The sequence below is a fragment of the Ammodytes marinus genome, assembly GCF_949987685.1.
Source record: "Ammodytes marinus genome assembly, chromosome: 22".
Taxonomy (NCBI): Eukaryota; Metazoa; Chordata; class Actinopteri; order Uranoscopiformes; family Ammodytidae; genus Ammodytes; species Ammodytes marinus.
Window position 1 is genome coordinate 16,354,427 of NC_137226.1, and position 14,535 is coordinate 16,368,961.

A 14,535-nucleotide genomic window follows, 5' to 3' on the forward strand; every position below is an offset into this window, starting at 1 on the left:
ATCAAATCTGTGAAGATCGTTGCGTCCTTTGTCCTCTCTGTCATATTACAGTTTTTTTTCGATTGCTAAAGCACAGTGGGCACAACTGAAACCGCATGTGCAAAACTCTTAACACAGTGTGCATCACTAAAATGCACCTGTGCAATTCAGTTCATTTTGCCTCCAAAAGTCACTCACAGCAACAAAACTCTTCATACATGTCTCAAAACAAGCTCACTGGTGCAAACACTGGCAACATGTTACAATGAACAACACACATTGACACACACAACACACAGACCTACAAAACACTAACAACAAGCAGCAAAACATACAAGATGAACTTTTGATATTTAAAATCTTTGAAGTATAAATTATCTGAGTGATTTCAAATAAAACACTTTCATTAGAAAATACTGTGAGAGTAACATATTTTCATTTGATCGTACCATATTGTTTAGGTAAAACAACCTAACAATGAGTGAGTCCAACCTGACTTGCTACTGTGGCTACCACACTACACAGTAGCTCCATAACTAGGACATTTGGACAGGCAATATTTTTCAACTTGCTAGTCAGAGGATGGCATTGCATGTGATGTGGATAAGGCAATGTGCTTTTTTGAAGCTTTTCTAATTTTTTTCATGTGTAGATGAACTTTACAGTAAGCTAGTATATCAATATTTCAAGAAATCTGTATGATATTTTTAAATTCAAAAACCTTACAAAGTTCTAAAAACATCTGTTGCTGCTTTGAAAGAGTAATTCAAATGGTGCATGTGTGTATCATCTTGATGCTAAAAACTGTTTTGAAAAGGGATTGTTAGGTTTGGTTTCAAGAGTTTCGTTTTTTCCAGGGCTGTAATACATACGAAAAACAAAAAAACAAAATGTAATGGAGTATAATCTCTTATACAGAGCGGGTGAGAACTGTTAGGTTCCTCCCTTATCTTCAGGATTGAGCCTCACATTTTACAGTTATAAACATCGTATCTTACGTGTATTTTCTTTTTCTCTGTATGGAGGTATGTTTAGTGCAGCAAACCAGTCTGAGATTCAGTGGAATGCCACATTATCCCTGACAACTACAAAAACAGGAGAGTTTCTTGCCCTTCGATTTCTATCCTAGCGGAACAATTACGTAAAATAAATTACTGTACTATTTTATTTTCAGGTTTTGTGCTTTTAGCTGAAATTCAATAATACTTATTTGACATATTAGTTATATTCTTGGTAATATTCTTCCACAATTTCAATAAGGTAAATGTAGAATTCAATATTTTGTTTTGAATGAGTTCCGAAGCGTTTTGAAAACAGTGTCTTAGCAATTAAACATTTTGACAGAAATACACAGTGTTTTGCAGGTTGTTGTCTATGAATGGGAGAAGAGCTCTTGAGTTTTGGTAAATGTGGTTACTGAATGCATTTTGTGTGAAATGAATGAAAAATTAAACACAGTTTGGAACCCATAGACTTCTGTAGTGCACACTCTGTTAAGAGTTTTTCACATGTGGTTTTAGTTGTGCCCACTGTGCTTTAGCAATTGGAAAAAACTGTAAGCATGAAGGGGAGGTTTAATTTACTGGCCAAGTTCTGATGTTTGCCCGTTGAGGAGAAGGCTGATTCATTAGCACCTGTGGGCTTCCATTATATGGCTATGTTTAGATGAGAGCTGTTCATTGTTCAAGACATCTACTTGGCTGCACGTAGCCTAAGATGAGACAACGATGAATACTATCCTGCTGTGTGTGTGTCCGTTGTCTGTTCTTGTGCATTTAAAACAGCAAAGGGATGACGGTAGAGGATCGAGCAACTGCAGAGCTGCATGACGCATGTTTACACATGAAAAAGAAGTGTCCACGTGCAAAGGTTAACACCTATTATATTGACATCCTCACTTGATTCGAGGCTTGTCTCATTTTCTATGTCCTTCCATACGGTTGCTTTCAGCCCAGACATCAAGTCAGATAATGTTCCCTATGCAAGCTGTGGCATGGCTCTATCTATGGTAATGTCAATCGGTTGGTTGGTTGGTTGGTTGGTTGGTTGAGAGGATGAGATGGAAACATCTCAGCAACTATTAACAGGTTGCCCTGAAATGTTGTACAAACACTCAATGTCCCCAAAGTATGAAGCCTACCAACTTTGGTGATCCCCTGACTTTTTTCTCTACTGCCACCATGTCACAACTGTGGTATTGAGTGGAATGTCACAACCACTTTTGTTGGTGCACCTATTTATGTCATCCATAGGTTTTACTGTAATAACTTGGATCCCTTTACTTTTTATACTTGACCTAGCTCTATGCCTCCAAAGTAAGACAAAATGGTGTGCACTCTCAAATGGTTTTATGCCGCTGTTTTCAGTGAAATTATGAGCAGTGATTGTTTGAGTGACTTTTCTTCTGCTGTGAAACTAAACAGGAGTAAAACATGCAAGTTTTCAAATTCAATAACGATCACTGAAGGGCCATGCTTATAGAAGATGAGATGTACAGTTATGCCCGAAGCCTGAACAGTAACCTAATCAACCATTTCTAGTAGAATAAATGGAGAACACAAGGTTAGTAGCCACAGAGCAGAACGTCACGGGACAAACTGGGGGATAAAGAGAAAATAAACTTCATTACATGATAAGGAGAGGAGCAGTGCCCTACAGTACTCTTTCTTAGCTCAAGGAAAGATGTCTGGAGCTTCAAGTTTCTCATATTCCTGAACATTGTTTCAGATGTCCATGTCGAACACTGTCAGTTATGCAACCGCACGGTTTTCAGCTCAAGGTTATGAACTCCTCAGCCATTCTTCTTCTAAGTACAGTACTTGAGCTGACCTCCTCAGGCATTTTAATGGCCTCCTTCGACATGGAAGAGATCCTGAAGCATGTTTTCTAACAGCTGATTGTTGTGCAGGAGCTATCCGTCTTGATTTGCGGCCGCCGGGAAACATATGGACCGTGTTATTGTGTTAGCTACTGGGGAAAACATACAGGGCGCCAGCTGAGGCAGAGCTGCTGCAGCTTATAGAGGAGAGTTGAGACCAAATGATCATGACTCAAATGATTTATCTTCTGGGAGTGAGAGTAATAAGGCCAGACCTAAAACAACCTCCTACTGTAATGTTGACTGAGAAATGATGGCGGGTATAAAAATACTGACAGGATAATGGAACAAAACATCAGAGAGTAAAGGTCGTGGGGAGGCACAGATTGGCGTCATAAGTGATTTAGAAAGAGATGAAACACAATCCATGAAACCTGCAGAGACCTATAGCAGCCAAGTTCAAGCCTTAAACTGATCAATGAAAATAGACAAATCCAAGTGAGTTTTTTTTATTCTTGCGCCCCCTTTTGACAAATGCGGTAGTGTTTTTATGACATTAGTTTAGGAAGCAAGTTAAAGAGAGAATGCATGATACATCGCAATGAGATAATTTATTTATATGTGATTGACTATTTATGTAAATTTAATAATTGTAATATGATTACGGTGAAAGTAAACTTTGTTTTAGAACTGTTCATAAACACAGGATATTTTGGTCTGCAAAGGCATTAATAATAACTAGGGCTGTCAAGCGATTAAAAAAATTCATCTAATTAATTACAGGCTCTGTGATTAATTAATCTAAATTAATCGCATACTTATATGACACTTTTATACCTGTTTGTAAACAGCTGTATAGCCTACTACAGTTTGTTTCTCTCTCTCTTTTTCTCTCTCTCTCTCTCTCTCTCGCGCGCACTCGCTCTCCGTCTCTCGTAACTTCTGTCTCCTCCCCTCAGCCAGCTTTATACATGAACTAGCGCCGAATTTTCTCAAAAAAACAAGCAGACAAATGACGACTTTCCATCTCCCACAACAGACAGCGCTGCACTGCCACCATTTCGTAGCCTACTTAAAATATTGACACATACACACACACACACACACACACACACACACACACACACACACACACTCGTTTAAGTGCGAGACAGCTTGCAAACAAAATTGGAGGAAGATTGAGAGATAGACCTACTGTTTTGAACCTATAGGCTACATTGTTGCACCCACTAAATCAATAATGCACGGACACTGCGGAGAAATAAGTAAGATGTCTTCCTACCTTCATGTTTATTTGCCGAAGCATCCCATAAACCGTCCATAGAGCCCTCGAGTCGGCCCCTTTCCCCTGCTTCACTCTTTACATTTCTCCCTTTTACCCGCGCGCCCGGCCCGGCAACATGGACATATAAAAGCTACAGGTGCAGCTCCGCACCACTTTTGCACCGGATCAAAGGGCATTATAGAAGTGCGATTAATCTGCGTTAATTTTTTTAATCGCGTTAATTTTTCTGTGATTAATTAATCGAAATTAACGCGTTAATTTGACAGCCCTAATAATAACTATACAAATTTGCATCATTTTCACTGATCGCCTCATTTGCTATTACAGGTAATTTATGATCATCAGATGGAAAATGAGACTGTTTCATGAACATTTAAAAGTTACTCATAGTCACTTTAAATAAACTGTAAATTATGACAGGCTCAATCTTAATCAAGCCTCAGACAGAGAGAAGCCCTTGTAAGAACCTGCATGTGGTATAAGCCAAACAAACACACACACACACACACACACACACACACACACACACACACACACACACACACACACACACACACACACACACACTCACACAGCATTTTACCTGACTTGCCCACTCCCGCTCTGCCGAATACGGCCAGTTTCACCTCCGGGCTCTTGGCCATGACTGCAGCCGTGGCCAGCGAAGATCAGCAAACCAATCAGTGAGCTCCAAGGTCAGCCATGCATCCTCTCGTCCATGCAGGATGAAACAGAGTCTGAGGGAAACAAGTTTAAGTGTTGATGACGGAGCTATTAAGTAAAAAGATTTTATTATAAAACATTTATTTATTTATTTTGTTTGTTTAGTATTAAATTAGATAATTGTGTTCATTTATTTCATCATTTGTATAATCAGTTCATGTTGATTTGAGAGTTTGCATTTCCAAATTGCACATTTTACAAATTTCCATTGTTGCTTATTTGTCTGTTGGCTTGCAATTAATGGAAAAATAAACCTTCAGAAACACAAACACCTGGCTGGAAAATGGACTATTTTCTTCTGTGCTTAAGATTTGTTCTCCTGTTGCCTCGGTGGCTGTTTGATTACCGTGTTTATTTTGATTTCTTAATGATTTTGCAATAGCTGATATTGTTGGGCAACAAATATACAGCATTCTCAGTGGATATGGTGCAGATGTAGCCTGGTCCTACCAGACCATCGTTCTTCATTTCATTTGTTCATTTGTTCAGGGTCTGGAATCGCTCAACTGACAAACGTTAACTCACTTTGTGTTACATGTGATTGCATGAAAAGTGCTGTATAAATAAAGTTTGATTGATGACTTGAAGGCGGGTGTCTGTTGAAGTTTAAAACTATGGGATCTGCCCAGTGCCACTCTGGATCTGTCAACCAATCGCATGTCATTGTTCTCAGCCACTCCCTCTGTTCGCTGATTGGACCGCCAAAAATCTGTCGGCGAAAACCCACTAATATACTGCAGGCCCAGACTGACTACTTAAGGGAAATGACAATTGAGCGGAAGTATGTAGGCGGGCGGTGCCAGGCTAGTGCAGATGTGTTATGTGCACATGTTCCAAAAACAATATAAGGCATTATGGTTTTCAACTAAAACAGAAGCACACATTTGGTGTGACCTATCTATTTTCGGCACTTTTGGTAATCAGAGAGCACCAATGTTATCCTACAAAGACGGTGGAACACAAAGAGTGTATTGTTTCAGTATTGTAGTGTAGCGTACTGCGTGATAACATAAGAAATTCTTGATATGGATTTCAGCCGTAAGTAAAGTTAGGATTTTTTTCTTTTGTTTGTTGCCAAAACAATACACCATTCTGGTGTGAAAATACCACAGATCTACTTATCTACACCCATGCGTTGTTATTCAGGTGCAATTGTGCAGCACTTTGAAATGCACAGCGTAACTATCAGATGAAACACACACTCTACCGTTTTCTGCTGGCTGCCAAGAAAGGTGACACACCTTTGACTGTCCGTCCACAAGAGAGGAGAAATAAAATATCGCAAGTAAACAAAGGTTTCGGCCTTAAAAACAAATTGAGCAGCACAGAACACAGAGACAATGGTGACCGTCAGTTTCTCGGGAGGTGTTGACCTCGTCCTGCAGGTGTGTGAGAGATCCAAAGAGATATGAAAAGAGAGCAGATGAGAAAGAGAGACAGAGAGAGCGGGGGAGCATAGAATAAAGCATGTATAGTGGTGGAGTCATCTGTTCAAAAGGAAAACACAACTGCAGCCTGTTAAAACAACCAAGCAAAGGTCTGTTTGTTGAGAAAACAACCCACTGTGAAGTTATCCAACACGGTATTTGATTCTTAACTTCTGCCCCAAACTCACTATGCTTTTTCTCGGGGGCTGCTCTTCCAACGTTTAACCAAAAACAAAGTGCCAACAACTATTTTCTAATTGAAATCTATATCTTAATGACTCCAGTGGAACCCTGGGAAAACCTCGCTGAATAATGACCCATTTCCAAGTAGCTGTAACACCGACTGAGACAACGCAACAACAAATGTGTAAAGCCGAGGCTAGTGTTTTTGATAAATGTGTGCAGCGGTGGAAGCAGCCTGATAGAGGTTTGGTTTCGTGGATTTGAAACACTGCTTTGGCTGCAGTCTTAACAACATAAAATCCAGCATACGCACGTGATATCCTTTGCCGACCTGACCCATGATGCATCTGGAACAAAGTGAAAACCACAAGTCAAAGCATCAAATTTCAGCGACTATTATTCAAAGTTCAACAAAAGCACACTTGGCTGCTTGCGAATGGAAAACACTACCCTGTCGAAGTTTTGGACTGCACAGCCAGTCACTGTCCATACTAAAGCCAAATATCACATACATTCACAGACATATTTGGACATTTGGCTAAACACTGATTTATTTTCTAGCACACAGTTACATGAGCAGATTAATGCCAATCTAGTTTCTGTATGCTTAATACGAAGCTACCGCCAGCATCCGGTTAGCTTAGCATAAATACTGGAAAGCAGCTAGTCTGGATCTTTTAGAAACACAGCCTGGTTACCAGCACTCCTAATGCTCACTGATTAATATACGTTACATCTAATTGTTTGTTTTATTGGCCGGGCACATTCAATTCCTGGTGTTGCCATTGGTTGACTCCAAATGTGTGCAAATAAGGTTTTGACCTTTGCTTGTTTAATCCACAAAATAAAAAGGAAAAAACAAGTTGTGGTTTTACAGGGATTTAGGTGCCGAGTACTAGTGTGTTAGTAGTTCAATCGCCAGCCACAGCAGTTTACCAACTAGCCACGCAAGTACCACCATGTCACTGAGCCTCTTCACATAAGACTTTAAGACCTGTTACGACCATGTTTAGCTTCCTTTCCTTTTTGTTATTCTTTTGTGTACTAGAGCTGATTGTTGACATGCTGTAGGCAAAAATTGGAACCCACCTATTAACAGCTTTCAGTAATTCCAGTATTGCCCATTGTATGAATGACCAAATGTGACAGGAAAATGGCTTCCAAACATTTTCTGTCACTTTCTGAGAACCACTATAAGGCCTGCTGAAGTATGTTAGCCATGTTTATGGGATGCTCTGTCATCAGTGGCAGCAATAAGAAATTCTCCTCTTTCGTCGTTCTGTTAATGGCTGTAATGGGATATAGCAAGAAAAATGAGAGAAAACTGAAAACAGACGTTCAGTACACTCTGTCTGGATAAATAAAAGGCTGAAAAATGTGTTTGTGCGGCATTGCCAGAAACATGTTAGCCAGCCTAACACTGGTTGAAGTTATGACATGGCAAACGTCCAGTGCTTTGCTTCCCCGTCCAATGCAGCACACAAACACTGTAAGCCAACCTTTTTCCTTTTAGTACCAACCAACACACACATGTCCATATATGGTGCCGCTTTGGTGTGGCTCAAGTAGGGGACGATAATCCATCTATGTGTGTGTCTCTAACTCTCGGTGACGGTCATCATGGCAGCCGTCAGCCTCTTTAAATATTTGTCTTTTCAGCATTATAAATGTGGACTCCACAGTCAAAATACTAGTGATGCTGTAATGGTAATATTAATCATAACTGTATCACTTTTTCCTTGTTTAGTTTGAGGCACTCATGTGCTCAAGTCTTCTTCGTCCTGAGGTGAATCAATTATCGTCCGTGCATTGTAGGCCACAACTTAAGCTCGCTTAGCCATTATTAGGGCTGCCAAAAGGTTTGAAGCTAAATCTGTGCCTCATTTGTTTTCATTTTGGCAAAACAATGTGTTTAAGTTGGACGGACAAAACCCTCCACCAGACAGAAAAATATCAGACCCTGGAAAAAACTGTGCGTTCGTCAGTCAATGTTGTTTGGGTTTCTCTTTTGATTTTTTTTAAGCATTACCACGATCATTCCCTACTCTGAACCACATGGTTATTGTAGAGCCTAAGCCTACTCTTGAAGCCACTAAGTTTTAATGACCCGCTAATGGTATTGCAAAAGATGTTCCATACACAGCCGGAGACCCTTGTACGTTTGAACACTCATTCATTCATTTACTCATTCATCATTCTTTTTTTTTCGTGTGGCAAAACACAAATCAAAACATGTTAAATTAACTTCTAACAATACAAGAAAACAAAACTTGTAAGTTTCAAGCTTCATCTGCTCACACTCCCACGGGAGCTCTCAATAGACCTTTTGTCTTCCAGGTGGAAAACACCTGACTTGGCATAGATCAGTTCCTATTTAAGACCTCGGCCTAATTAACGCCACCTGCCCAGGTGCTCATACAGTATATACAACAATTAGGTTTTGTCTTCTGCAGTTATTATTGAAACCAATATAGGGACGCCAACCTTAAAATACTTTATTCAACCCAAACCAAGCCACAATCCACCGGCAGCCAGTTAGCTTAGTTTAGCATGAAAACCCAATCACCATGTAGGATAGAGAAGTGTGAGAGGAATGCCTTCAGTCATTCTTTGAAATACATTGAGCGGAAATGTAGCAACCCACATGGACAGCTCTCTTGGCTCTTTTCTACTACGATAGACTTTGATCAGCTGTCCTCCGGCCTTGTTTTAAACCACACACGTTATCCCTAGACGCACCATAGCAGTGTTCCCTCGCTCTCCCACTCAGCAGCAGGGGACACACTAGTGAGAGAGGAGAAAGAGGAACCCACAGCAGTGTCTCCCCACCGACACGGCCATTCTTCTTCACATGTTGCCATTTATGGCGTCCTCCTACTCCATCCACCATCCTGACTCTCACACACCTGAGTCATGTAATGGAGTCACAGGATAAACAGCTTCAGTGAAGCTGAAGCGGCTACTTAACTCAACACATCAGGAACGGTGTATCTGAAGACGGAGAGAATGCTCTACTTAATCACACACACACAGAACAACAAGTGACTACATTGTGACGATATTGTCTCTACTGGTCCAAGACAAAAATAACTGTCCACAGTGCTACAGTATCAACCAAAGAACAAAGGATAACTTTATTGTTGAAAGAATATTTAACGACATGTTGCTGCAACAAAGATGTAAAATACAAATCACTGTACACTAGTAGCGACAGGTTGTGCATTCAAAGCAACAACGAAACATGTTGTAAAAAACACTGATATGCCTTTTTGCCATCTTTGCATGGTCAGACAAGATGGTCATTATCGACTTAAAGTCAACTGCATCCAGTACAGATATAAGACGCGCCATGAAGACGGTTCAAACCCAGATTAGCTTAGACACTTGAACTTTATTTTGGCTCTGTTTTTTATCTCTACCAACTTCTGAAGGAAATACATGTCTCTTTAGCTGCTAAATGCTCTACTATGTTCACTTTTCCTTCGCTGTCTGCCTGCTGTTTGGTGTTGAGCAGGGAGTGTGCATTGGGCTGTTAAGAGCTTTTTTTGTTTGTGAAAAAAGCTGTGTTCTGTGGTGAGCCTAAACCAACACAGTAAAATGTAGGGCCATACAAACTAAAACAATGAGCTAAAAGATGCTAAATACACAACCTTCATTTGATCGTCGACTAATGGTACATTCATTATGCAAAAATATTGATCCTAGCAGCTTCAAGAAAGCCTCAATGAGAACTCAGACAAATGAATTGTCCAAGTGAGATTACTCGTTATTATCCCAGACTGGGTCTGCATCTCTCTCTACACATTCAAATATGAACAATAGACCACCAAGAAACTTAGATGCACATGAACACCTGCACACATCATCAAAATGATACATATAGGGATAATAAAGATAGCTTTACTTAAAGAAATAGAACAGACACATTTCTAAAATAAACACATTAGAAAGTAGTAAATACAGTGTTGCAGATGATGCACAAAAAGTGATGGACTTCTTCTCTACAGGAACTCCATCTAAAATGGAAAAATGGGCACGTGTAGTTTTACTTTATTTCCCTGCTGTATGCCCAGCTGGGTTTTAAGTAATTTTTACCCTGAGAAATGAATTTGGGTGGTGGTGCTGTGGTTCACGGAGATTACAGACCTCTGAGCTCCAAACCATGGGAGGAGACCTGCAGTACCACAGGCTATAGAAAGACTGCCAACCACAGGCCTGTCATCAAAATACATCCAGTGAACTGGAGCACTGCCTCGGGTGGGAAACCAGTGAAACCAGTAAGGGAGGGAGGGAAATGCTACAATGTCCTATTTACACAGAACAAGAGATGTTTTAGTCACAAGGTACTGGACTAAAAGACCTACAAAAAGTAAAACAAAATAAGTAAAATGAGTCTCTAAATCTCAAAAAGTACACTAAACAACGATTTAAATTGTGATTGCACAGGTTGTTAAATGACAAGAGTGCTTTTACTGTTTAATTAGATTTTGTAGCTGCTGGTGTTTTCATCCAGTGGCAAAGGATCTCAGTCAGACAGCCCTCATACCTTTTATGTAAGCTCTCCAATCTTAAAAGATTTTGTCTCTCTCAACCGAGAAATGAAGAAAACAAGTTATTCCATGTTCATGAGTCATCACCCGCGGAATCATTCAAATCCTTTTCCTTAGCCTAGGTAACAGCAGGAGTACTACAATGGGAAATGTACTTGGTTACAAAAGGACCTCTATTCAAAAATGTACTTACAGTTAAAGAACACAAGTTTTAAAGGTGTCCTTGGAGTTTTCGTCAACAAACAAACGAGGACCCACTCATAAAAACATTGTGCTCCATAGTGCTAGTGCTCAACTCCACAGGGTTCCTTTAAAGTATCACAAGTTAAGGTATTTATCATGCAGAATCGCCTTTTGAGAAATTGTATATTATCATATTGTATAGCCATACATACATTTATGTGTTAACAGCATTTTAATATTGTAGTTGGCCACAATCGTTTTAATATTTATTGTGTATAAAATTGCATCATATTTTTTAAGTCTGTTTTTTATGAAAAATCTTAATTTACATATCAACCAGTAAGTGGAGTTAAAGTATTTGGTAGGTGTTTGGTGTCTTGTGCCCCCAACTTCAAGGCAGCGCTGGTTAAGGTTAGGGGCCTCCCAGTCAGCGCTGCCTGGAAGGCTCCGTTGGGGGCACAAAACACCATCAAGCTATTTGGTACAAGATAAAATGCGAAGTACAAGCCACTCAGAGTTGTACCTTAAAGAGGACCTATTATACTACTTTTCTGGTCTTAATTTCTTGTTTTACACTGCTATAGAGCAACCTGACACGAATCACATCACAAAAAACTATGTAGATTTTCGGGAAGCTCTTTCTCTTATTTTGGCGATCCAGCACGTCCTGTCAACACTTGAGTGTGTGTGCTTCGGCAATCTCCGCTCCCTCCGCCTGTGCATCGGCCATCTCCGCTACCCTCCCCCCCCCTCTTGCAAACCCCACTCCGTTGTGATTGGTTACCTTCCTTCCGGAACACTTTCAGTGGCGGGAAGCGCGAGCATGGACCTATAATGGCGCGAGGCAGACGCGAACAGGGAAGTGACAGCATTACCATACATGGAAACATCCGCGTGGTCACGTCACAAATTTTTATGCGACGTCACGAATTATGAAAGGGTAGACCGCTTTGAAGACGTGACTTCTCGACTGGCTAGAATAGTGTTTAGTGCTCTGCACAGACACCCCAGACGGTCAGCAGGGAATACGTCGAAATGCATGTAAGTCATTATTTGATAATTTAGTATGGTTAAGCATGACTATGAATCATCATAACAACGTTTATAGGTCATAAAAGTCAAGCATCATAGGTCCTCTTTAAGTGTTTCTCTTTTTATCATCTCAAATACAATTTCAATATTTTCTTAAGCCTTATTTTTTAATATACTTTTGCTGTGATGCACTCAGATTGTCCATATGTCTGAGTTGTGCTATTAAAATAAACGTTCATTGCTGTGCCTAATTACAGTACTTGAGTCAATGTACTTGGTTACATTCCACCACTGTGCTTCATCAGAACTCATGTTTCAAAATAACCTTTATCTTGATATGTGCATGTCAACTGAGAGTTGCTGTAACTTGTTGTTTTAAGAATGTTGAGGTTTCTGCGATCATATCGAGCCCTCACTCCCTGCAACTTTTATTTTTGCTGGCATCACACGCTGCAACCTCCTTCGGGAACCCATAGGAGTCCCACGGGCCCCGGTTTGGCAAGCACGGGTGTAGGATGTGCTGACTGACCCTAAATCCCATTGAGATGTGAGCTATTATGCAACCCTCGGAGCTGCCCATGAATGCCAATTATGTCCTCCCATCCCAATAGGCGTCGAGGGAGAGGGAGATCAAGCAGGAAAGAAAGATTGTAGAACATATTCCTGATGATTGAACTGGAGATACACTCTTGTGATTGTATTACAGAGCTCTCTGTTATTTTGACACTTTGCACTCTATCTTGAATTTGTTACCAAATCTGCAGGAAATATTAGTACAACTTTTTAAATGTAACAATACTAACTGTTAATCCTAAAAATAAAAAAATAAATATGATTTATTACTGTAGTAGAATGTAACATAAGTGAACATCAAGTAAGAATAATGTTCATCAAATGGAACCAAAACACTTCAGATGACCATGACATGATTAGATGTCATGAGAGACAGCAAGTCTACCAGGTCATGTTTAGCCTACATTACCTTCCCTTAAGTTTTCATTCTGTTAGTCATGAATAAAAGCCTCCTGTTTGATCATTTCCACACCTCAGTGTTGTCTCCTGAGGGGATACACCTCACATGAAAACACCGGCGAAAAAACTCACCAGCGACAGCTGAATGCAGCAATAATCTCCCGGTTAAGAAACGCTGATCAGGAAAAGAGCAAAAGAAAAAGAAGAAAAGTTGCTGGATTCGCTGATCAAAAATAATGTGTCTGACCCTCCCAGGTGCAGACGCCGACGCAGCGAACCGCTGGATGCGAGGAGAGATGTGTAGGCGTATGCTACAGCTGGATGGACAGGCGGGTGTTTGGATAGACAGCTCCCGTACGTACAGACCAAGCAGAGTCTCTCACTGGGATGAATGAATCTCTCGAGCAGAGGGTCCGTGGAAATATACGGAGCGGAGCTTCTGGAGTTCCCGACACTTTGCATAGTGTGAGCGGGGGCTGCTGCTGCATGCCGCTGCTCTCCACACCGAGGGAGGACAGCGACCTCCAGTGGCAGGAAGCGGCAACGCAAGCTCCGGGTGTAGCCTATAAAGGGGACAACCATCCAATTTAAACAGTCATAGGCCTACCTTATTATTAGGACCTGATTATAAATAAACATGAAGTACGTCAGCCTATGACCTTTTTAGACGAAATGCCCTGACATTAAATTCACAAAGGCTAAATACTTTCTTGTTCAATAACTAAACATTTTTGCAGAGCGATGTTACTCATTTTGCCCATTCTAAATCAAAACCTCTTTTTAGGGATGGATATATACAATCACGACTAGAATTTGCCAACCCAGACGTTACCAATATCTGGTATGGCCAATGGCCTTGGCCTAGGCCTACCCCAATTTCAGCAGCTCTCACAGCTTTTCCTATGGGAGTTGAATTTCATCTTTTTAGGATGTGTTAATAGACACCTTTACAAACACATTGGTGAAGAAAGCTAGTATATATAGTGGTTAGGAATTTATTCCCAGAATAACCAAAAATTTGATAATATTCCCTGACTACTTGTTTGATGTATTTGCATTGTATATTGTGTTTGTATTGTTCGAGATCATTGCAAATTAGGGTCACCCCTCAATTGATCTCTCGAGTATGAATAAAGGTTAAATGGAAATAGAATGAGTAACTATGTGGTAGTTCCAAAAAACATTATGTAGGCCTAGCAGTTAATGCATAACTATGTATAGTTACTAACAAAACAAATACAAAACTATGTAGTATTTAATGCATACCTATGTAGTAGTTATTACAATTGTGTGTACCTTTTGTAAATTGTTAATAGCATTTATAATCTATCTTTTTCTATTACTTATTTCGATGAAAATCCCCTGCCAGCATTTAATTCCCTG

General features: G+C 40.2%; 1 protein-coding gene across 2 annotated transcripts in view; it reads right to left on the reverse strand.

Moving 5' to 3' along the window:
• rerg (RAS-like, estrogen-regulated, growth inhibitor) overlaps positions 1-14,270 on the reverse strand; it is a 44,462-nt gene extending 30,192 nt beyond the window's left edge. The window contains exons 1-2 of one of the 2 annotated variants that reach the window (XM_080051400.1): positions 13,400-14,270; positions 4,666-4,819 (exon numbers count right to left, since the gene is read on the reverse strand). In XM_080051400.1, the coding sequence (XP_079907526.1) occupies positions 4,666-4,726 (61 nt within the window). In that variant the 5' untranslated portion in view covers positions 4,727-4,819; positions 13,400-14,270. Of the gene's footprint in view, positions 1-4,665; positions 4,820-13,284 lie in introns of both variants that reach the window. The other variant, XM_080051399.1, reaches the window with a different exon arrangement.
• Positions 14,271-14,535: the final 265 nt, after the last annotated feature.